This window comes from Protopterus annectens, chromosome 9.part0, assembly GCF_019279795.1.
Source record: "Protopterus annectens isolate FY-2018-M chromosome 9.part0, PAN1.0, whole genome shotgun sequence".
NCBI lineage: Eukaryota > Metazoa > Chordata > Ceratodontiformes > Protopteridae > Protopterus > Protopterus annectens.
In genome coordinates this window covers 646,731,924-646,752,891 of record NC_056743.1, presented here as the reverse complement: position 1 = coordinate 646,752,891, position 20,968 = coordinate 646,731,924, and the positions used below count along the sequence as shown (strand labels likewise).

The 20,968-nt window shown below is 38.8% G+C and overlaps 1 protein-coding gene across 1 annotated transcript in view; it reads right to left on the bottom strand.

Moving 5' to 3' along the window:
* LOC122811402 (CCN family member 1-like) overlaps positions 1 to 20,968 on the bottom strand; it is a 140,681-nt gene that overhangs the window by 14,289 nt on the left and 105,424 nt on the right. The window contains exon 5 of the mRNA XM_044083234.1: positions 11,594 to 11,760. Within this exon, the coding sequence (XP_043939169.1) occupies positions 11,594 to 11,760 (167 nt within the window). The remainder of the gene's footprint in view (positions 1 to 11,593; positions 11,761 to 20,968) is intronic.

The window sequence follows — 20,968 nt, the reverse complement described above, 5'->3', positions numbered from 1 at the left end:
TAGTGCTTTCATCTAAAACTAAATCCTCATCTAATGACCTAATAAACAGGTGATGGGGCTGATGGTACATGTGTAAAACCTCCAGAATTCTGGGAGGTATACCATCAGGCCTGTGTGCTTTATCCTTTTTTATGCCATCTCAGCTTATTTTCCAAAACATCTACACTTCCTTTATTGTTTATATTAAATCACTTCTTCATCTGTTGTAGCCTTGCTTTCTTTTAGGTCTGAAGGCAAAGACAAAAAAATAAATTTACAATCTAAGCCATATCATAAACTTCACTGTATTCTTTTCCACCTTTTTTTGGCATTTGCAGCTATGTTTTTACCTTTCTTTAACTTGCATACCAAGACACTTTTTGTTGTTTTTAATTACATTTCTCAAGAGTTCTCCAGTTTTGCTTATTTAAATTTTTTGATTTTGTTTTTTTAATTTCTTCATACTTTTAGGTGCAGCTTCTTCCCTTTGGTTTTAATTTTTTGAAAACTATTTTGTTTCTGCTTTACTTCATTCTTACCTTTTGTGCAGAACTGAATGGCTTTTTTTCATTCTCAGTGATTACTTTCTTAATTTGCAGTTGTTCTGCTGATTCCCATCAGTTTTCTTGAGTTTAACCACAGACTTCCAGTTCCATGACACAGATGGATAAAGTCTTAATAATGATGACTAAGATAACCAATACTGGAATTAGAGGAGTCGCTCTGGGAGGAGAAATGTGACTGGGAAATGCAGACTCACCTGTCCTGGGGGACACTGCAAGACGGACACTCAGCTTCCCGGAGGCAACGCTCAAGCCATGAACATGCACTGGTCCACCAAACTGTGCGTGCTCTGCTGGTGATTGTCAGCATAACAATGAAAACTATGTGTACATTATTGACCATTGTAGTAGGCCCCAATTCTTTCAGTACAAAGGGATGCAACGAAGACCACAACAAAAAAACACCACAGTCTGCTACATGATGGCCATAATCCCTGACTCTCCCCCTCCTGGTGTCTCGGACATTGTGATAAAGTGAAACAATGAAGCATTAAGTGGAAAAGAAGATGTTAGACAGACCCAAGGTCAGGATGGGAAAAAGTGAAAAAAAAAAAAACTTGAACCACAGATTGTTTTAACCCATCACACTGCTTTCATCCAATTTCTCCATAAATAATTCTGATAATGTACTGTAATCTACACTTCCATAGTCTATTATTGCAGTTTTGGTATTGTGCCCACTTTCAATTCTCCCACATGAAAATCCCAGAGTGGTATGGTTGCTCTGTAAGCAAGCTGTGCCTTTACCTACATACCGCTTAAACTTCAGTCTTTGGTTATCAGTCCTCTAGTGTTCTTCTTTATCTATATGTTTTTGCGCTATCTGACTGCAGTGACAGCATGGTGACTCAGTTATAAGATATTTGCCTGACATCTTCAGCTTTCAGGCTTCAATCCTGACTTCTGGTCACTGTCTGTGTGGAGTTTGCATATTCTTCCTCTCCATCGGTAGGTTTCTTTAGGTGCTCCATTTTCCTTCTGCCGCCCAAAACCATGCTGGGTAATTGAATTTACTAACTTATTTATTTATGTATTGCTTTCCTGTTGTCCTTGGGTCCTGGGTCATGGCAGAAGATGATCCATAGAACAGCCTGTTGCTAATAGAAATAATTAAATCACCTCATTAAATTTTGCCTAGTCTAGAAATGTTATTGTCTGGGAACAGCGTGTTTCTTTGATGCAGTTTCCACTCCGAGTAACTTGCTGTGATCGTGTAGTTAGCACTCTGCATTGTGGCCGTAGCAACCTCGGTTGGAATCTGAGTCATTGTAGTATATAAAGGAGTGGTGGGTTCACATTTGGATTGCGATTTCAATGACGTGCCAAATGTCGATTTATTTATTTATTTGTTTGCTCATTCATTTATTTATTTGTTGACCAAGATAGTGCACTTATCCAAGGATGCCATTGTCAAGCTCAGCTTGGTGTTTACAACCAAATAAGAAAGGCTGCAAGAAAATGGCCACACCCTAAGTTACATTAAAAAACAGTAGTAACATGAACTCCGTGCAAGGCTGTCAATATGTTGTTAAACTTCTTGCAGTACAAGTACATACACCAATAAAGGCATTTATACTGCATAATGAATATTATTCTACACTATAAACTCTAGTAAAGGTACACTATTTTACATTGCGTTATGCACATCACGAAGAGAAAGGTAGTGGGTGGGAAAGATGTAAGGATGTATTAGGTGAGAAGGGAAGAACAGATGTGGTGAGTTTCTGAGGAGGAAGTTGAAAGTTGCATGAAGAATTATTGCAGAGTATCAACCAGATTGCCTTTGTGTTGTCTCACAACTATGGAAGAAGGGTTTTATACAGCACTGATTTTTCACTGTATGACCTTGGAGTTAGTATATATAAGCAGTGGGAAGTATGTGAGAATGCAGACCCTCATGGAGGGTCCAAGAGGGCTTACAGATCTGCAAAACGGTTTAGATGACTATTGCACTTTTTCATTTATTGTTGTGAGGTTCGCTGATTTTTTTTTTCATTCAGTAGCAGTGAAGATTTGATAGCTTCTGTTTTCACTGAACAGATCTATTTGAGATGTCATTTACTATGTACTGGGGCTCATGCTCTAATGAGAAGTCCTTCTATGAGATGAGACATATCCTGTTATTCAATCCTTTTTCTCACTTTTTGAAGCAGGAATAATTCAGTGTGTCTCTTAAAGGGTCAAGTTTCCCTTAATCATAACTTTTTTCTTTCATCTCAACTAATGCCATTTATTAATTTTTGCTTTTCATTAGTGCCAATATGTAGTGACCTCCATGAAACTTAACAGTTGAGGAACTAAGTTTTTTCTGCTTTTCTTCGCTTTTTAATCCCTGTTTCTCTTTGGTGTTTTCCTGTGCTTCACATGTGATGTCCATCCCTACAGCGATTATCACTCCTCCCTTTCTGTCATTTCTGAATAATTTATTTTCTGGTACCTCATCTTTCATTTCATCTTTTTTAGTAGTCTGTGTCTCTGTAACTACTATAGCAATTTCATTTTATAGCAAATAATTTATACAAATCCCCAGCTTTCTAGTATTTCGTAACATGCCTTTTTACCTTATTCTATACCTCTGCTTTTATTCCTTTCTCTTCTTCTGTAATTGCTTTATACGACTCTTCACCCATTATACCTCACTATGCTTTTATTCCTTTCTCTTCTTCTGTAATTGCTTTATATGACTCTTCACCCATTATACCTCACTATGCTTTTATTCCTTTCTCTTCTTCTGTAATTGCTTTATACGACTCTTCACCCATTATACCTCACTATGCTTTTATTCCTTTCTCTTCTTCTGTAATTGCTTTATATGACTGTTCACCCATTATACCTCACTATGCTTTCATTCCTTTCTCTTCTTCTGTAATTGCTTTATACGACTCTTCACCCATTATACCTCACTATGCTTTTATTTGTTTCTCTTCTTCTGTAATTGCTTTATATGACTCTTCACCCATTATACCTCACTATGCTTTTATTCCTTTCTCTTCTTCTGTAATTGCTTTATACGACTCTTCACCCATTATACCTCGCTATGCTTTTATTCCTTTCTCTTCTTCTGTAATTGCTTTATATGACTCTTCACCCATTATACCTCGCTATGCTTTTATTCCTTTCTCTTCTTCTGTAATTGCTTTATATGACTCTTCACCAATTATACTTCACTATGCTTTTATTCCTTTCTCTTCTTCTGTAATTGCTTTATATGACTCTTCACCCATTATACCTCGCTATGCTTTTATTCCTTTCTCTTCTCCTGTAATTACTTTATATGACTCTTCACCCATTATACCTCACTATGCTTTTATTCCTTTCTCTTCTTCTGTAATTGCTTTATATGACTCTTCACCCATTATACCTCGCTATGCTTTTATTCGTTTCTCTTCTTCTGTAATTGCTTTATATGACTCTTCACCCATTATACCTCGCTATGCTTTTATTCCTTTCTCTTCTTCTGTAATTGCTGTATATGACTCTTCACCCATTATACCTCACTATGCTTTTATTCCTTTATCTTCCTCTTCGCTATTCTCTACTTACAGGGATCGCTGTTCGTAACACACTTTTCCAACCTAAATTTTAGCAAGGACGTACCACTAGATGCAAAAGAATAAAATCTGCAGGAAACAATGTCACAGTACACCACAACCTCCTCCTCCCAAAACTAATCCCTTCCCCACTTTCCAATCCTTCAGTCAAAGTTATCTCTGATTCATTGTCACCCGATCTTCTTGTGGTTGGCACAGACAGCACGTCTTTGTACAATTTTTCTGTAGTTCCTTTTACCAAGTCATCTGTTAATTCATTCATTAATAATTAATACTTTTTTAAACACCTTTAGTGAATTATCACTTGTGACATAGGTACATTTAGATTTATGTAAAAGTAATCAAACTGTAGTAACAAGTTAAAATTAACAAACATTAGGCTTCACATATATTGCTATATATCATATAATCTAAGCAACATTACATAAATTGTTCAGTTCCTGTCCCTTTTTTAAACAAGAAACATCTTTATTAAACCATCATTTACGACATAGGCAATCATACATTTATATAAATGAAAACAAAACAGTGTAAGAAACTTCTCTGTGTGGAAGATTTTCAGTCCATATATTTCTAGTTAATCATTGTATATTAATCAGATCAGACAATAGTAGTAGAAGTAGCGAACGTAAACTCGTCAAGTCAAAAAGTAATAATAGAAAATATATAATTCTACAGCATTACTAAGTATTCAAAAGTAATCCAAGCAAGGCAGGCAGTCTGTTTCCAGTCGAAAATCCTTTATTAAGTACACAGACAAGTGATCCAAGTAAAACAAAAATAGAGTAATAATTTCCTCACAAGCTTTCTAAATCTATATATACTTTTTATCAGGCATGGGAGTGGTTTATTGTGCTGTAAAACAAAGTGTTATTGGTACACATGTTAAATTCACACCCCTTCCCCCATCAGTGTGACATTTGAGCTGGTCCTGCCCTACCTAGTAGCTGTCATAATAATATATAGCCCTAATGTACTTTAATAGTACATCTTATTTTAACCAAATTATTAAGTAGATTATTAAGTCTGTGATTTTATACAAGGCAATATACTACATGGCTGGAAATATATACTACATGGCTGGAAACATATCAAGGTTGATATATTTCCAGCCATGTAGTATATTGCCTTGTATAAAATCACAGACTTAATAATCTACTTAATAATTTGGTTAAAATAAGATGTACTATTAAAGTACATTAGGGCTATATATTATTATGACAGCTACTAGGTAGGGCAGGACCAGCTCGAATGTCACACTGATGGGGGAAGGGATGTGAATTTAAATGTGTACCAATAACACTTTGTTTTACAGCACAATAAACCACTCCCATGCCTGATAAAAAGTATATATATACTTAGAAAGCTTGTGAGGAAATTATTACTCTATTTTTGTTTTACTTGGATCGCTTGTCTGTGTACTTAATAAAGGATTTTCGACTGGAAACAGGCTGCCTGCCTTGCTTGGATTACTTTCGAATACTTAGTAATGCTGTAGAATTATATATTTTCTATTATTACTTTTTGACTTGACGAGTTTACGTTCGCTACTTCTACTACTATTGTCTGATCTGATTAATATACAGTGATTAACTAGAAATATATGGACTGAAAATCTTCCACACAGAGACGTTTCTTACACTGCTTTGTTTTTAGACCCACTACACTTTAGTGGGTTGTTTTGAGACTTCGGGGATACCACGGAGATTACTTGTTTTTTATATAAATGAAAACAAACCACACCGACACAATCCTAGTTGCAAGCATTTTACATCACAAACCATACTGACACACTCCCAGTTCCAAACATTATACATCACTTATAATCTGCACAATCATTTTCAGTCAAAATTATATAGCTTATTTAAGTCGTGTCTTCTTTTAAACCTCATTTCTCCCCTTTTCCTGTATGTTTCATTCCCACAATTCCCATTTTTTCTTATGTAGTTTGCTCCTACCTTTTTCTAAAGATCTCTGTTCCAGTTGTTTTATCTCTGTTACTATATTCACTACTTCTAATATAGTTGGTTTAGATTTTGATTTCCATTTTCTAGTAATTGCTTTTTTGGCAGCCACCAGAATTAAACTCTGCAACGCCTTACTATGTCTAGACAATTCCGATTCTGTATCACAGCTCAAAAAATTATTTCCTTAGTTACACCAATTTGCTCAACCAGTATTTCTGATAGAATACTCTGCAGGAAATTGTTAAACTCTGCCAACTCATTACACTCCCAAATGCCAAAAGAATGGAGAACCACTGTTGCCTCGGCCTGAAGGGAGTCATCACAGTGATCTTTGGGCTTTCCTTCTGAATCTATAGAACTACCTTGAATATCAGTGGAAAGGTTGGAAAAGCATACAGGAATGTTCCTGTCCAAGGCAAGGAAAAGGCATCAGTTTTTGAGGCCTTCTTGCATGAAGTTCTGGAGCAGAATTTTGCCAATTGTTCATTGAGAAGGAAAAAAAGGCTTATTAGAGAAACTTTCCACAGATAGATCAGATCTTAGAAGAACCCTGATCTAGCTTCCATTCAAGAGGATCTGCTTTTCTCCTGCCCAACTTCTCTGCCACACAATTTTGCTCTAATAGAATGTAGGAAGTAGAGTGAGATTCTGCTGTAAAACTATAGCTCGTGATAATGGCTAGTCTGCATAGGGATAAGACCTGATTCTTCCTTGCTTATTTATGTACCACTTCACTGTGGTATTGTTTGCAACAACTTGAAGTGGTCCAGTGGACCAAAGGTGATTTAGAAAGTTGATTGCCTTGATAAGGGCAAGCATCTCTTTTATATTTATGCGCTTGTGCCTGTCATTGTTGTCCCATATACTTTGCACTTATATCTCCCTTAACACTGATTCCTAAGCAAAGTCCAAGGTATCTGTGGTGACTGTTTTGGAGTAGGAGGGACCAGAGACCTGGATTCAGGGAATTTGTTGTCTCCACCAATTGATTTCTCTTCTCATGCATCTCAGAACTGGAATCTGAAAAGATAATGGGTGGATTCAGGGAATTTGTTGTCTCCACCAATTGATTTGTCTTCTCACGCATCTCAGAACTGGAATCTGAAAAGATAATGGGTGGATTCAGGGAATTTGTTGTCTCCACCAATTGATTTGTCTTCTCACGCATCTCAGAACTGGAATCTGAAAAGATAATGGGTGTCGGTGCTAGGACCAAATGAGATTTCAGATACCATTGTATCTTTCCCATGTGGAGTCTGGCCAGAGGTATCATGAGAATCATAGACGCTATAGGACTCAGAATCATTAGGTATTCTCTCCTTTGCCCATTATTGGGACCCCAACAGCCATAGAAAACATTGTTAACTAACAGTCCATAATGGCTGTATGTGCAACACCAGAGGGATCTGGGAAAAAAATGGCATAGATCTAAGTTTTTTTCCTGTGGAAGAAAAGCTCTTTGTACTGAGATTCACTTGGAATCCCAGTCTGCAATGCAGATCTCTCACCAAAAACAGAGACTCCTGATACTTTGAAAAATAGTCTGCATCGATAAGTAAGTCATCTAAATATGGAAATAAAGTAGATACGGCTTTAGCCTGCACTGTTATAACTGGCACTACACAGATTGAGAACACTCTTGGAGCAATGTGGAGACTGGATAATGTGATCTAAACACATAAAACCTTAGGAAAAATCCAAAGCCTTAATGGATACGAATATAATGATAAGCATCTTTTAAATCAAAGGTTAAAAAAATCTCAAATGAGGAAGAAGGGAGGAAGACATTGTGTTGTGAAAGCATCTTGAATTTAGGCACTGTCACAAACTGGTTTAAGAAAAACAATCCATAACTGGTCTCCAGGCATTTTCTTTCTTTGGCATCAGAAACATTCATAAATGAAAACTTCTTCCCCACTGGGAAAGAGGAACTATTTCTACATCCCACTGCCATCTGTACCCTTGCTGAATCAGTCTCAGAACCCATTTGTCTGAAATAGCCCATTGCCAAAGAGAGGAATGGAGATTCAGACTTTCTGGAAGCGATAACAGACTGCCAGGGTGGGAGGGATAACAAGGCCCCTTACATAGTCATTCTGACTTATTTGACTGTCCTTTGTTCTAGGGGAGTTGCTTTCTTTTAGGGGAATCCCTGCACTACTGCTTTTTAATGTCTGCTTACCAGCATATCACTGAAACTTTTTGTTCCTTGCCACAGTTGGACAAGGGAGCAAAAAAAAAACATGAAAAATTTAGAGAAGGAGGGATAACAAAATCTGAGAGATTCCCTGTATCAGCTTAATCCTCGTCACATTTTTGTTAAGCTTTAAAGTAGTTGAACCAAAATCTCTACCCAAAAGTGAATTTGAAATCTTATTTTTACATCTGTTAGGAGGAGGTTCTGAGAATGAAGCCAGGCAAAGCCTCCTCAACAATGTACCAGTGGCATCCTCAATGGATGTGGTATCTACAGTCATAAACACACTTTAAATGAGTCGTGACCTGAAAAATAAAAGAAATCAAACAATGTAAAGCAGATATTTACTCACAGGAAGGAACTGCAGATAAAAAAAATAACCTCATATTTTCACAATTAGCCAGAAAAACTTAAAACATATGAGCCTGACAATTCAAAATTAAAAAAATTCTAGTTGCAGAAGCAAACATTTTTTTCCAAAATATAAAAATCATTTTACCATTCTTGTCAGAAGGGGAAGGATTTGAGTTAAAATGACTGGCAAGTAGCTGGATTAACTAAAGCTATAGCTGCAGGGTCATGTTTGGGAACAGTGTATAAAAACTTAAAAGACTGAGTAGCTTTATACGTTCTATTTGCCTTTTGTAGGGGCAGCAGGCTGGGTATCAGGAAAAATGCAGGCAGTGACACACACTTCCTCCAGAGCTGACAGAACTGGGGAAATGGGTGAAGGTTCTGGAAATTCCTTCTGTAACAGCTGAAAGTATTTCTGGAAGACGGGGAAACCTCAGTATTCTCTCATTGAATACACTTGCTGATTCTGGAAGTAGTCTAGGAGAAAAAAATCATTGATTCAAGTAACATGCTGTCCTATGAATCTGAATCAGAATTCTGAGGGGAAAAATGCATCTGTTCCATCATATTCCTGTTAGACTTTAATTTCTTGACTCTCTTCAGGAAGAGAGGAATCCGTTTGTCTCTTCCAGAAACAACCTAAAAGAAAGATCAATAAACTATACAAGACCATGAGACAGACTTATTAAACTACTCCTGTCTAGTGAAACTGGAGCAGGAGAAGGTATGTGTTTTGTTTTTTGTTTCTTTTTGACAGGAAAATTAATGCAAACACATTTTAATGGCAGCAATAGCTTCCTCATGGATAGGCACAACATTCTCGTTAAGCAGGGGCACCACCCCTTCCCCTTCTCACAACACCAACAAAAGTGGCTCTCCCTTGTCCACTAACAGGACCCCAACAGCTGCAGAAGATATTGCTAACCCCCAGTCCACAGTGGCTATATTTGCCATGCCAGAGGGATCCAGGGAAAAAGAAGAAGGATGGTCTGAGGAATTAACCTGGCCACAGCAGAATCTCTCACCTGAGTCTGAGGCAAATTGCCGGCCTGCACTTAAAACGTAGGCAAACATACTTTTATATAAAAGAAAACAAACCGTGTGAGGAATTTGTACTAGCTAAGAATTATGAGTAATGATTCTTGAGATATAAGAAAACATTTATTGTCAATTACTCAGATAAAAATTTGTTGACTGAGCATGCACTAAACACTTAATAATATTGTTTATTTGTGGTCAAAACCACCACACCTCCCATGCACTGGTGTATTATTATAACTTAAAGTAGTTGCTTCACAGGACAGCCACTTTGGTGCAGGGGTTAGTGTTGCCGCCTCACAGCAAGAGGTTCTCTGGTTCAATCCTCGGCTGGGGTGCCTTCTGTGTGGAGTCTGCATGTCCTCCTTGTGGTCGCATGGGTTTCCTCCGGGTGCTTTGGTTTCCTCCCACATCCCAAAGACATGCTGTAGATGGATTGAACACTCTAAAATTGGCCCTAGGTGTGAGTGTGTGTGTGTGCCTTCTGCGGAAGGTTGGGCGCCGGGCTGGCAACTCGACACTGTAAATCTCCACTGCCAATCATGAGCGGACAGGTGATCTGCTGTGGTGACCCCTAACCAGGAAAAGCCGAAAGAAGAAGAAGAAAGTAGTTGCTTCACAATAAAAAAGAAATGGTCTCCTGATAGTATGACTTTGTACGGAAATGCATTTGTTGAGTAATATTTGCTGAATTTTACATTATCATCTCCAAAAAAAAGGAATATTATGAGCACAATAAAATGAGTAATTAATATTTTCCGTGAATAGCTGTGAAGGTTGTCTGTTAGAATGATGAAAGTTAACTGTCTACCTACAATTTTCAGAAGTTAAACTGCTATTGATTTTGTAGCAGAGGTACAACAAAATTGTATATAGAGAAAATACTTTCATCATTCTAACATATAACCTTCACAGCATACCTTTCAATTGCCTAGATTTTCACAGAATGTCCTGATTTTTGCCTCATATTTTTGGTCTATTCCTCAATAAATTTATAGTTTTCTGGCAATTCACTGAAGACTGACGTCGCAGGATAAAGACATATATTTGTGTTGCAGACTTCATATCCTTTGTAAAATACATGCTAACACAAATCTTGTTATTGTACCAACTATCTAAGCTTATAAAAACAATATTTAAAACATGTCCCTGTTTTTGGTCCTTTGTCAACTCATTTAATTTTGCCCAGATTTCTTGTGCTAAGAGGTTGAGAGGTATGCCTCTGATAACATGTTTTAAAAGTAAAAAAAAAATGTTCTCTGGAGCAACCTCCCTAATGTAGGAGTGTGAACCTCTAAACACTCATGCATGCACACACATACTCATGTACATTTGCACTCATGCACTCACATACACTTGCACTGGCGCACACTTGCATACACACACACACACACACACACACTCACATGCACGCACTTGCTCACACTCACATATATCCATGCACTCATGCACATTTGCATATACACACATTCACTCACATAAACACATTTGCAAACACTCACAGACAACTGGACACATATGAGCACGTTTGCACATACAGATGCACACACACTTTTCTTTGGAAAAGAGTCTGATGTCCAAAAAAAAAAAAACAATCTGAATCAGGAGGTGGGGCACACTTCACTCCTCCACCCCCACCCCTCACCCTCTGGTTCTGGTGACCTTGTCTGAAGGAGTGTGGAAAACCTGGGCAAGCAGGAGAAAATGGAACTTCAAAAATGTACTAGAGATATGTTTGCAAAATTAATTGTGACTTTGATATCTAGATGCAGGTACTAATGAAAACAGTGTAAACACAAAAAATCAAGATGGGTTTCTGCTCATCCCTTTTAAAGAGTGCTAAAAGTAATTTAATCAGGCCAAACAAGATTCACAGGTTGAGGTTTGTTTAGCAAATTTCTGCAAAAAATTTGACCTTTCCAGCATGGTATTTCTTAGACTCACCAAATATGTACGGTGTCCACATGGCCTTATCTGGCACAGGCGTGTCTCTTTTCTTGGCTGGCAGTCCTGATTATCCGTAGTGGTACGATATGAGATTCCCAGGCCACAGGTCATAGAGCAATCTGACCACTCAGTTCTTATCACATGACAGCCGGTGTTCTTCCAATCTGTGACAAAAAGGCAACATTGGTATAGTACTGGGCAGCTATTTTCTGTCAAGATTACTTGAAACATGTTATACAGTACATTCTTATCTATGATCAAACACTTTCCTGTCAGAACACAGCAGGAAGCTTTTCTTTAAAATTAGTTCAGCCTCATTTAAACATATCAAATACAGACTTTTCAAATCACTGAATGAAAAACTTAATTTAGTACAGATAAGCTGTAGCTTCAAAGCCTGTGTAAGATTATTGCCACGCATTCGGTGACAACACAGAGTGATAGTTCCAGTTTACAGTAAGTGATTATCAAACTTCTGTACATACAACAGCTGGTCAACCAGAATTCCACTAGCTTTTCACTGAAGTACTGTGATCTGACCTGCCTGACACTGTTAATGGACTGGGGCACCAGTCGGAGTCTAAAGACTTTAGCAAACCTGTCAAGTCCTCTACATGCAGCTGAGGTAAGGAACCAGTCAAAAGGCTCCATATTAAGTGTATATAAGTGAATGGAAGTCAGCTGCTGGTTAGGCACTGAATTTATTAATTTTAGTGTGCTTCCATTTTAACTAGCAGTCCTGAAAAGAGTCAGTCTGCCTTCCATTTGACTGGTTCTCCTTTCTAGCATCTTGTTTTCACTAAATGCTTCAGGGGAACATACAATTTAGTAATATAAACAGGACAGCTACTTGTGCATTTTGTTACTGCATTATTGCACCACTGATTGGCTGAACTATCAATTCTATTTAACCACAAGATAGTTCCACACGTTCCATCATAAACACTTTGTTTCTTCCCCATTGTATTCTTGAATTCTGTTTACTTTTGAAATATGCTATCTTTCTTGGGATTCAGATAAAATTATTTCTGTAGGAAAAGGAACAAAATACTGCTTAAGCAGACAGGGAGAGTCGAACAATTATTTCATATTTGTATTTTCCTGTGAACCACCATCTATCCTGATGCTCCTTCTCAGTTAACAGAACAAGATAAAGAGGAAATGTGTATAGCCTGGCATGGTGCCATCCTGATGGTAGGGAAATCTTTTCTTCTTGATCTACCCTAACCCTAACTCTCACACATACCAAATGATGACATCTAGGTAGTTTATGTGGAGGTAGAATACAAAACTGTATGGAAACATGACATTCAAAGTAAAACACGTGACATTCAAGGTAAAACAATATGGGCCCTACTGATACATTAAGGACTCACCACCTTATGCATTGTCTTTTACACATCAATCATAAGGATATCCCTAATTGCCCTTGTTGATTATTTCTCCAACTATAGCTTGTCAACCTCCCATTTAGTGTTCAATTTCTGGCGATCTGACTATTGAGATGTTGTACTTTGTAATGCAGTTCAAGGCAATTTCATATCCCTTCCAACAGTAAGAGCTTTCTTGAACCAACTCATTTATTCTGAATGCCCCACAGACTATATTTTATATTGGTAAACTGGGACCATATGTGGGCAGTGGACACTGAGAGCCATTATATGCCAAAATGGTCAAGTAGTCAGAGTTCAGGAGCAAGTCCATGACACCATGGTCATTAGACTAGAACATGAGCTCCCAAACCTGTCAGCAAAGCATTGATCATCATCTGTGACAGGCCTGTGTGCATGAATAGAATATTGTTTTGTGAACGGACATATAAAGGTTGGTAGCACTTGTTTAGAATTCCACTGTTCAGCAATGAAGCTCTGGAAGTTTGCACTATAATTTCCAATAGGCAGAGCATAAGCTTTTTTTTTTTCATTAGTTAAATTGTTTTTTGAGTGATACATAAATACTCAGTGAAATTCCGGACCTTTTTCTTTGACTGAAAAGATTTCAACCCTGCATAAACTAAAGCACAACCTCTTATTGATTTGTTTTTTAAACCTAGGATTTTAAGATGCCCACCTATACTGTAATTTGAGATTAATAAAGTCATCCCTTTCTATACTACAGTTGATATCCTGAATTATTTATTTGCCTTTCCTTGTGCTTATTTTGAAAAAGTGCATTTTGCATCCCATTGTCTGTTTTACTTGATCTGACGTCATTATCTAGCTAGCTGCTGGATAAAGTAGTGTATTTTTACATTCTAGCAAACACTTATTTTTGCATCAAAAGAGGTCAGTGGATTTTCCATCTAGTGCACTGGCAGGTAGCCTGCTCTGTTTAGGTTGGAGAACACCTGAGTTTTTTGAATGCAGTTCAATGGGCTGGAGGGCTTATTAATCTGCTTACCTTGTTTTTTAGTACCTTGAAGCCACGGTGGTGCAGCGGTAGCATTGTCACCTCACAGCAAGAGGTTCTCCCTTTCAGTTCTCAGCTGAAGCACCTTATGTGTGGAGTCTGCATGTCCTTCCCGCGGCTGAGTGGCATTCGAAAGACATGCTTAAATGGGTGTGCCTTCGTTGAAGGTTGGGCGTCAAGTTGGCACCTCGGCACCATAAAAATCTACTGCCAATCATTAGTGAACCGGAGTTCCGCTGTGGCGACCCCTAACTGGGAAAAGCCGAAAGAAGAAGAACAAGAACAAATTACCTTTACATAAGGCCACAGTGGTGCAGCAATTAGCATTGTCGCCTCACAGCAAGAGATTCTCCCATTCAGTTCTTGGTTGGAGTGCCTTCTGTGTGGAGTCTGCATGTCCTCCCCGGAGTTGAGTGACAGCTAAAGACATGCAGGTAGGTGCGTACGTGAATGGGTGTGCCTTCTTTGGAGGTTGTGCGTTGAGCTGGCAACTCGGCACCGTAAAAATCCACTGCTAATCTTTAGCTCTGCTGTGGCGACCCCTAATTGGGGAAAGCTGAAAGTTACAAATTATGTACAATTGAGTGGGTCATGGCTCATTTATTCAAAACAAAGTATTTTTATTGAATAATCACACTTTTATAAGTTGTTTAAAGTACACTGTTGTATATGTATCTTTAATTTTGTTTGTGGTAGCATTTTGTATCTTTTAAGTTTGTTTGTGGTAGCATTTCACAACAGATACTTCTTTACTGTGCTTTTACAGAAGGAAGACTGGGATTATTCATCCATTGGCAGTAGATGTTTACCTGGTCTATCTGAGCTGGGAAACACAAAAGGGTTGTAAGTATTTTTTTTTTTTTTTTTGCACTTCTCTGCACTTGGTTTGCACTGCTCTGTTACCTAGATAGCATAGGCTAGATTCAGACCTACTGAATATAGCCTGCTATTGATACACTTAAGCACTAAACCAGCCATCTTACATTAAGAAGGGCTCCCCTGTACCATTTGGCGGAAGAGTGTGGATCCAGCCTTGTCTGAACTGGGGATTGCCAGAGGAAGGTTCATTGTTTGCTTTCCTATTGGTAGATTAGCTTAAAAGTGTTTAATTTCACCTGTATTTAAGCCTCACATTTGTGCGTTGCAGCACACAGTGCAACAGGGGTTAGTGGTGCCCTGTATAGACACAAACACCTTGAAACTCAAATTTTCCCCAGACATCTGTTAGTGGAACCCTCCCAAGCAGACCTACTGCACTATGGACAACTCAGTTGCGCACTGAGCATTGTTGCCACTTATCATCCATAGCCTTCAGTAGAATAAGCACCTTTGTTAGTCCTAGCACAAAAACTGGTCAAACTACCCAACTCCCTTCCTAATAGTACATACAGTAAAAACATGCTATAATGGATGGGCAGTTTCCCATCATTTCACAAGCCAGCCTAATTGACATGGGCATCCTGAAGCAATGTAGTAATTGCCTCATGTATACTGACAACCGCTTACTCTTAAAACAAATACTCTATGTGAGAGATGTATTTACTGTATGAAACTGGAATCACTTTTCCCACATAACAACAAACCAGACATCAAACAGGCTGTCAGCACACACACTTCACCTCTCACACAAAATAAGGTCAAGACACATAAACCCACATACACGGAGGCACTCACTAGAAGCCTGCCAAAAGCTCAGAGACCTTCCAAACATAAATCACTTGCACACACTGGGCTGTAATAGAAACCACTACACATATTAACATACATCAGTGACTCAGCAAATAAGCTTCTAAGGCAAAACATCTCAAAACCCAAAGTATTGGTCATAGACAACTTCATAGTGAGACACACAGCTGTCCCGCTCACCAGGCTGGACAAGGAGAAGGTCACGGTCAGCTATGTGTCAGGTGCTAGGAGCCATCATATCACACATGCACTCAAGTCACAACAACAAGTACCATTATGACTCTGTCATAGTCCATTTTGGGGGTGAATGACTTTGAGACATACCTCTCTGGACTATATGAAGAGAGACATGACTGAACTCTCAGGTTATGTGTCCCAGGCAGGTATGACCCTAGCCCTAAGCATAATTCTATCTAAGCCAGGATGATACTACAATATAAACAAAAAATGATTGACTTCAACAACTGGCTTAGCCTGTGGTGTCAGCCCAAGGGTCCAGTATCTGTCAGCCGAAGAAGATCTGGTCAACAGTCCACACTGCTTTGTCAGAGATGGTCTGCACCTGTCTCCTCTAGGCTTTCAGATACTGGCAAAGGCATTTGCCTCCTCCATAGTGCCTTTTTTAGGCAATGTCAAAACAACAGTATTTCTGATGTAACAAAATCCAGCCGAGGCAAACTCAAGGTTCTGATGCTTAATGCTAGGAGTCTAAACATGAAACTGCACTCCCTGGAAGCACTTCTCACCTTGGAAGATGCTGACGTCTGTAAAGTCACTGAGACATGGTTCAAGGCCACAGAGAGCATGCCAGCTTTGCAAGGCTACAATGTCTTCCACATGTTTATACCTCAAAATGAATGTGGAAGAACCAAAGGTGGAGGTGTATCCATCTTCATTAAAGCCAAGTACACCTTGAGACTGGTCAAACAGTAGGACTCTCTTGAACTACTCCATGTCCAATTAACTATAGGCAAAATACCCTACCACATCATTGCTAGCTGTAGGTCCCCCGCCATGAACCAAGAAAAGCACACCGCTTACCTGGACTTACTGGAGTCACTCGCCATACAGCTCAACACCTTAGTCATGGGAGAGTTCAACTATCCTTCGGTCGACTGGATGAAATACATGAACACTAACATGCTCACCCAGAGGTTCCTGAACTTTGCCAGCACAAATGCTGTGGAGCAGATTGTCCTCACCCCCAACAAGGGGCACAAATGCTTTAGACATAGTACTCACCAACACGAGGGGGGGGGGCTCACTGCACTACCCCCACTGTGATGTCCTCCCTGGTAAGGTTGGACCTTAAATCAGTATTGTTCGAAGTAACTATTGGACATATCACCACCACATGAGCAAAAAAGTAAAAAACATTTCCAAAGCAAACTACAGCCTACTAAGAGATGGTATAAAGCATTTTATACCCCAGCAATCACAGGCAACAACAACTCCTATGTAGAGGTGTGCACAAATGCCCTGTATAAACATTTAAGCAACTGTATAGACTCATCTGTACCTGACTGGATTAAAACCAGGTCCTCCTGAAAGAAGAAGACACCCTGATGGACCTTAAGTATAAACAGGTTATATAACAAAAAGAAGAAACTGATGTCTAAGAGCAAGAGGAAACTGACTCAGCAGAGTAATAATTTCCTCCAGAGCTTGAACAAGCAACTCAGAAATCTTGTAAAGTCTTCTAAAGCTAATTACAAAGCTAAATTAACACCCCTAGCTAAGGAAAATCATAAGGCATTATTTCACTATGCCCAAAATCTAAAAGGGAATGCTAGGCTATGTACCAAACTAGTAGCAGGTGGTACCATTCATACCATATCGGAGGAAATTGCCAACCTGCTAGCTGACTGATTTGGTTCAACCTTCACCCCCCCTGCCCCACCAGCCACACTCCAAAGCATACCTGACACTAGTCCTCTGCCTAGTATCTCTAGAGATCAGGTCATATCTGCACTCTCAAAGGCCAAAAACACAGCTTCAGTTTCACCAGATAACATTGCAAGTTGCTTATTAAGCAATCTAAAACAGGACCTAGTGGACCCACTTGACATTCTGTTTAACCATAGCCTGAGAACTAGCTTTGTTCCAGCAGAGTGGAGAACAGTACCAGTAATCTCCTTGTACAAAGATGACCATCAACCAATCCTGGGAACTATAGATCCATAAGTCTAACCAGCCTCGTCTGCAAGGCCATCAAAAGAATCATCATGAAACTTATCAACAAGGACATAGGCAGCCTTTAAACTCTAGATCCAACCCAGTTTGTCTTTGTTAGGTAGATCATGCTTATTAAACCTAGTATGCTGCTTGGAGAAAGTCACCAAAACCCTGCATGAAGGTAAGACGGTGCATACTGCCTATCTTGATCTAGCCAAGGCTTTTGACACAGTCTCCCAGTCAGGTATCATTGAAAAGCTGTCCCTTAACCCTTACATCACTAGATGGGTAGCGAGTTGGCTCACTGACAGAACACATACTGTCGTATTCCCATCACCAGTGGCATACCATAAGGATCTGTGTTGGGCCCTTTACTATTTGGAATCTATTTGTTGGAAGTCCAGGCTAAAGTAGACAGCTTTTGACTTACCGAGTTTGTTGATGATTGCAAATTGTGTGCAATCACTCAGTCCCTAATGATGTTAACATATTACAGGTGGGGCTAACACAGCAAATGACTGGTGCCAAAGCCACTGTCTAAAACTAAACACAAAAAGTGCATTATTATCCCCTTTCACAAAGAGGAATTCCCTGCTAATTACAATATTGACAGCACCCCCTAAGTTCAAACTCAAACAGGTACATAGCAATCTGAACTTCAACCACTAAGTTTCCACAGTGGTAAGGAAAAACTTCTTACATGTGCATCTCATAAATAAGGGCATTGATCCAGGTCTAAGGATGTTATAACTTCACTGTAGTTAACCCTCATCAGACCATTAATAAAGTACAATGATCCCTTCTGCATGTACCTCACCAGATACCTGAAGCAGCTGGAGAGACCATAGAGGTTTCTCACCAAGAAAATACAGGACCTCCAAATCATAACTTACGTGGATAGACTGAAAGCTCTGTTACTGTACTCAGAGAGGTGACTTGTGCCTGGTCTACAGAGCAGTCTCTGACCCTGCCCTGATGGAAATGCTGCACATCTGCAAGTCAAATGGCACAAGAGTCACTCATTCTAGGGATCTTAACCTAGCCTGTAACATTAACATTACATGCTGGGAGAGAGACATATATCTCCTAGAGATTGCCGCTACTCTGGCATAAACTTCCAATTCACATGAAGTAGTGCTCCTCACTGACCCTATTTAACTGCCAACTAGACAAATGCATTGGAGACCACAAGTTGATCCTGGGGGTAGCACCATGTAGCTCATGGACAGGGGTAGTCAGTGTTGGTTATAGACTCACTCTGTGAATTACGTCCATCTAACCAAGTCCAATTGAGGCAGCTCTGGATTAACATCGCTAGGCTTGTAAGGACTCTAGGGCCACTAACCTAGTAACCTCCTATGAACCTATGAATGTATATCCTCACATTTTAAACAAATGTTCATATCTCTGGAACCACAGACTTTAATAACGAAGTGTAAGGAGCAAATTCTTCAGCCCAGACTATTTTAATAGTGGTAGTATTCTGTAGGTTCTAGGTCTTAAACTGGATATAAAAGTCACAGTTAACAGAGCAATTAAGTTTCTAATATTTTTTAAACAACATACATTATCTCAGGTGTTCATCCAACTGCCAGCATTCATATGAAGCTAAGCAGTTCTGTCTGTGTCACCTGACTGTTGAGTTATTTAGATAAATATGACATTTACGACAATATAAACAAATATTATATGAGCAGCAATTAATATCTATTTACCTGCACTAGACTGAGACCATATATTAGTGCAGTTGTGTTGTCCATCAGTTAAGATTTAAGATGAAATCTTTCACTAACTTGTGTGCAACATGATTTTGAAATTAATGTAAATATAAGTAGGCAATACACCTTGAGGCGTCACTAGGCTTTAATGACATATTATTGCAGAATAGCAATGGTGCATGAAACTTGTACACTCAAGAGACAGAAAGTGAATGAGTCTTCCCATAAGACAGAGGCTTGCCTTAAAGATGAGTCATGAAACTAAGTACAAAATCTAAAAATAAAAATTTTCTCTACACATATCAAAATTAATAATCACCACCTTATCATGAAAGATGTGGGATTTACTCATGCAAAGTGTAGTTTAACAAGGGCAAAGCCTAAATGGAGAATTTTCACAGGATGAGGATAAATTGTACATCATCCATGGCTGGACAGTTATTATGAGTACTCAGTAGTGGAGCTATTAAAAGTGATTTCTTACCTTTTTAAAAATAAATCCTTTGTTATAAAGAATTCATTTATACTGTTAGGTATTTGCATAGATTCTAGAGGTGAAATATTCTTCAGCTACAGTATGGAAGTGCACATCCTCCTAACATGCTCGTGTGCATTCAGTGCATCAAAAGAATAATGCATAAATTATAGGTTTGTGGGTTGTTCCTAATCTTATGGCCACTCAACCATCAAGTAACATTATCATCCAAGTATATGTAATGTGTGCTATTATCCCCAAGTTAGGAGATCAGTGTCACATACCCCAGACATAAATTTATATTATCCCATATAATTATCTAGACACGTTTTGAAGGGATATAGGGATTTGTTTTGCTTTGTTAGATGTATAATAGTAGTCTATTGCATAGATAAGCGATTCTTTGGGTGATGAATCTGTCATACTGGCTGGTGTTGTTGATAGGCAATTGGTCTTGTGGAGCTGGAGAAGATTAAGAGTGCAGGATCAGTCATAGCCTTATATACCAAACAAAGGTCAAGTCTTAAAAGTTTGGAAGAGATGCAGTGTATGGAAACAGAGTTCTGTCTATTAGAATAGCATATATTGTCTATCATGAGATCATCTTGGTCAGAAAATATTGAGGTCTCCCAAGTTGATTAGTTGTCCCAAAAGGGTCATTGTATTCCAGGAAGAGCTTGATAATGGGTAACTATAGCAGTATAAGGAATTATTTGGACCTAGATGTTACACCATGACCTTTAAGATAAATGAGTTAAAATAACTTTGCCATTATAACAGATAAGTGATGATCAAAGTTGTGTTGATTACCAACACCAGTGTTGAGGTCTGGGAATACCAAAAATGTTGTATGAGAAGGGGGAAGAGATTTTAGCAAAAGTGACTATACTGCATTTTTTACATGGGGGG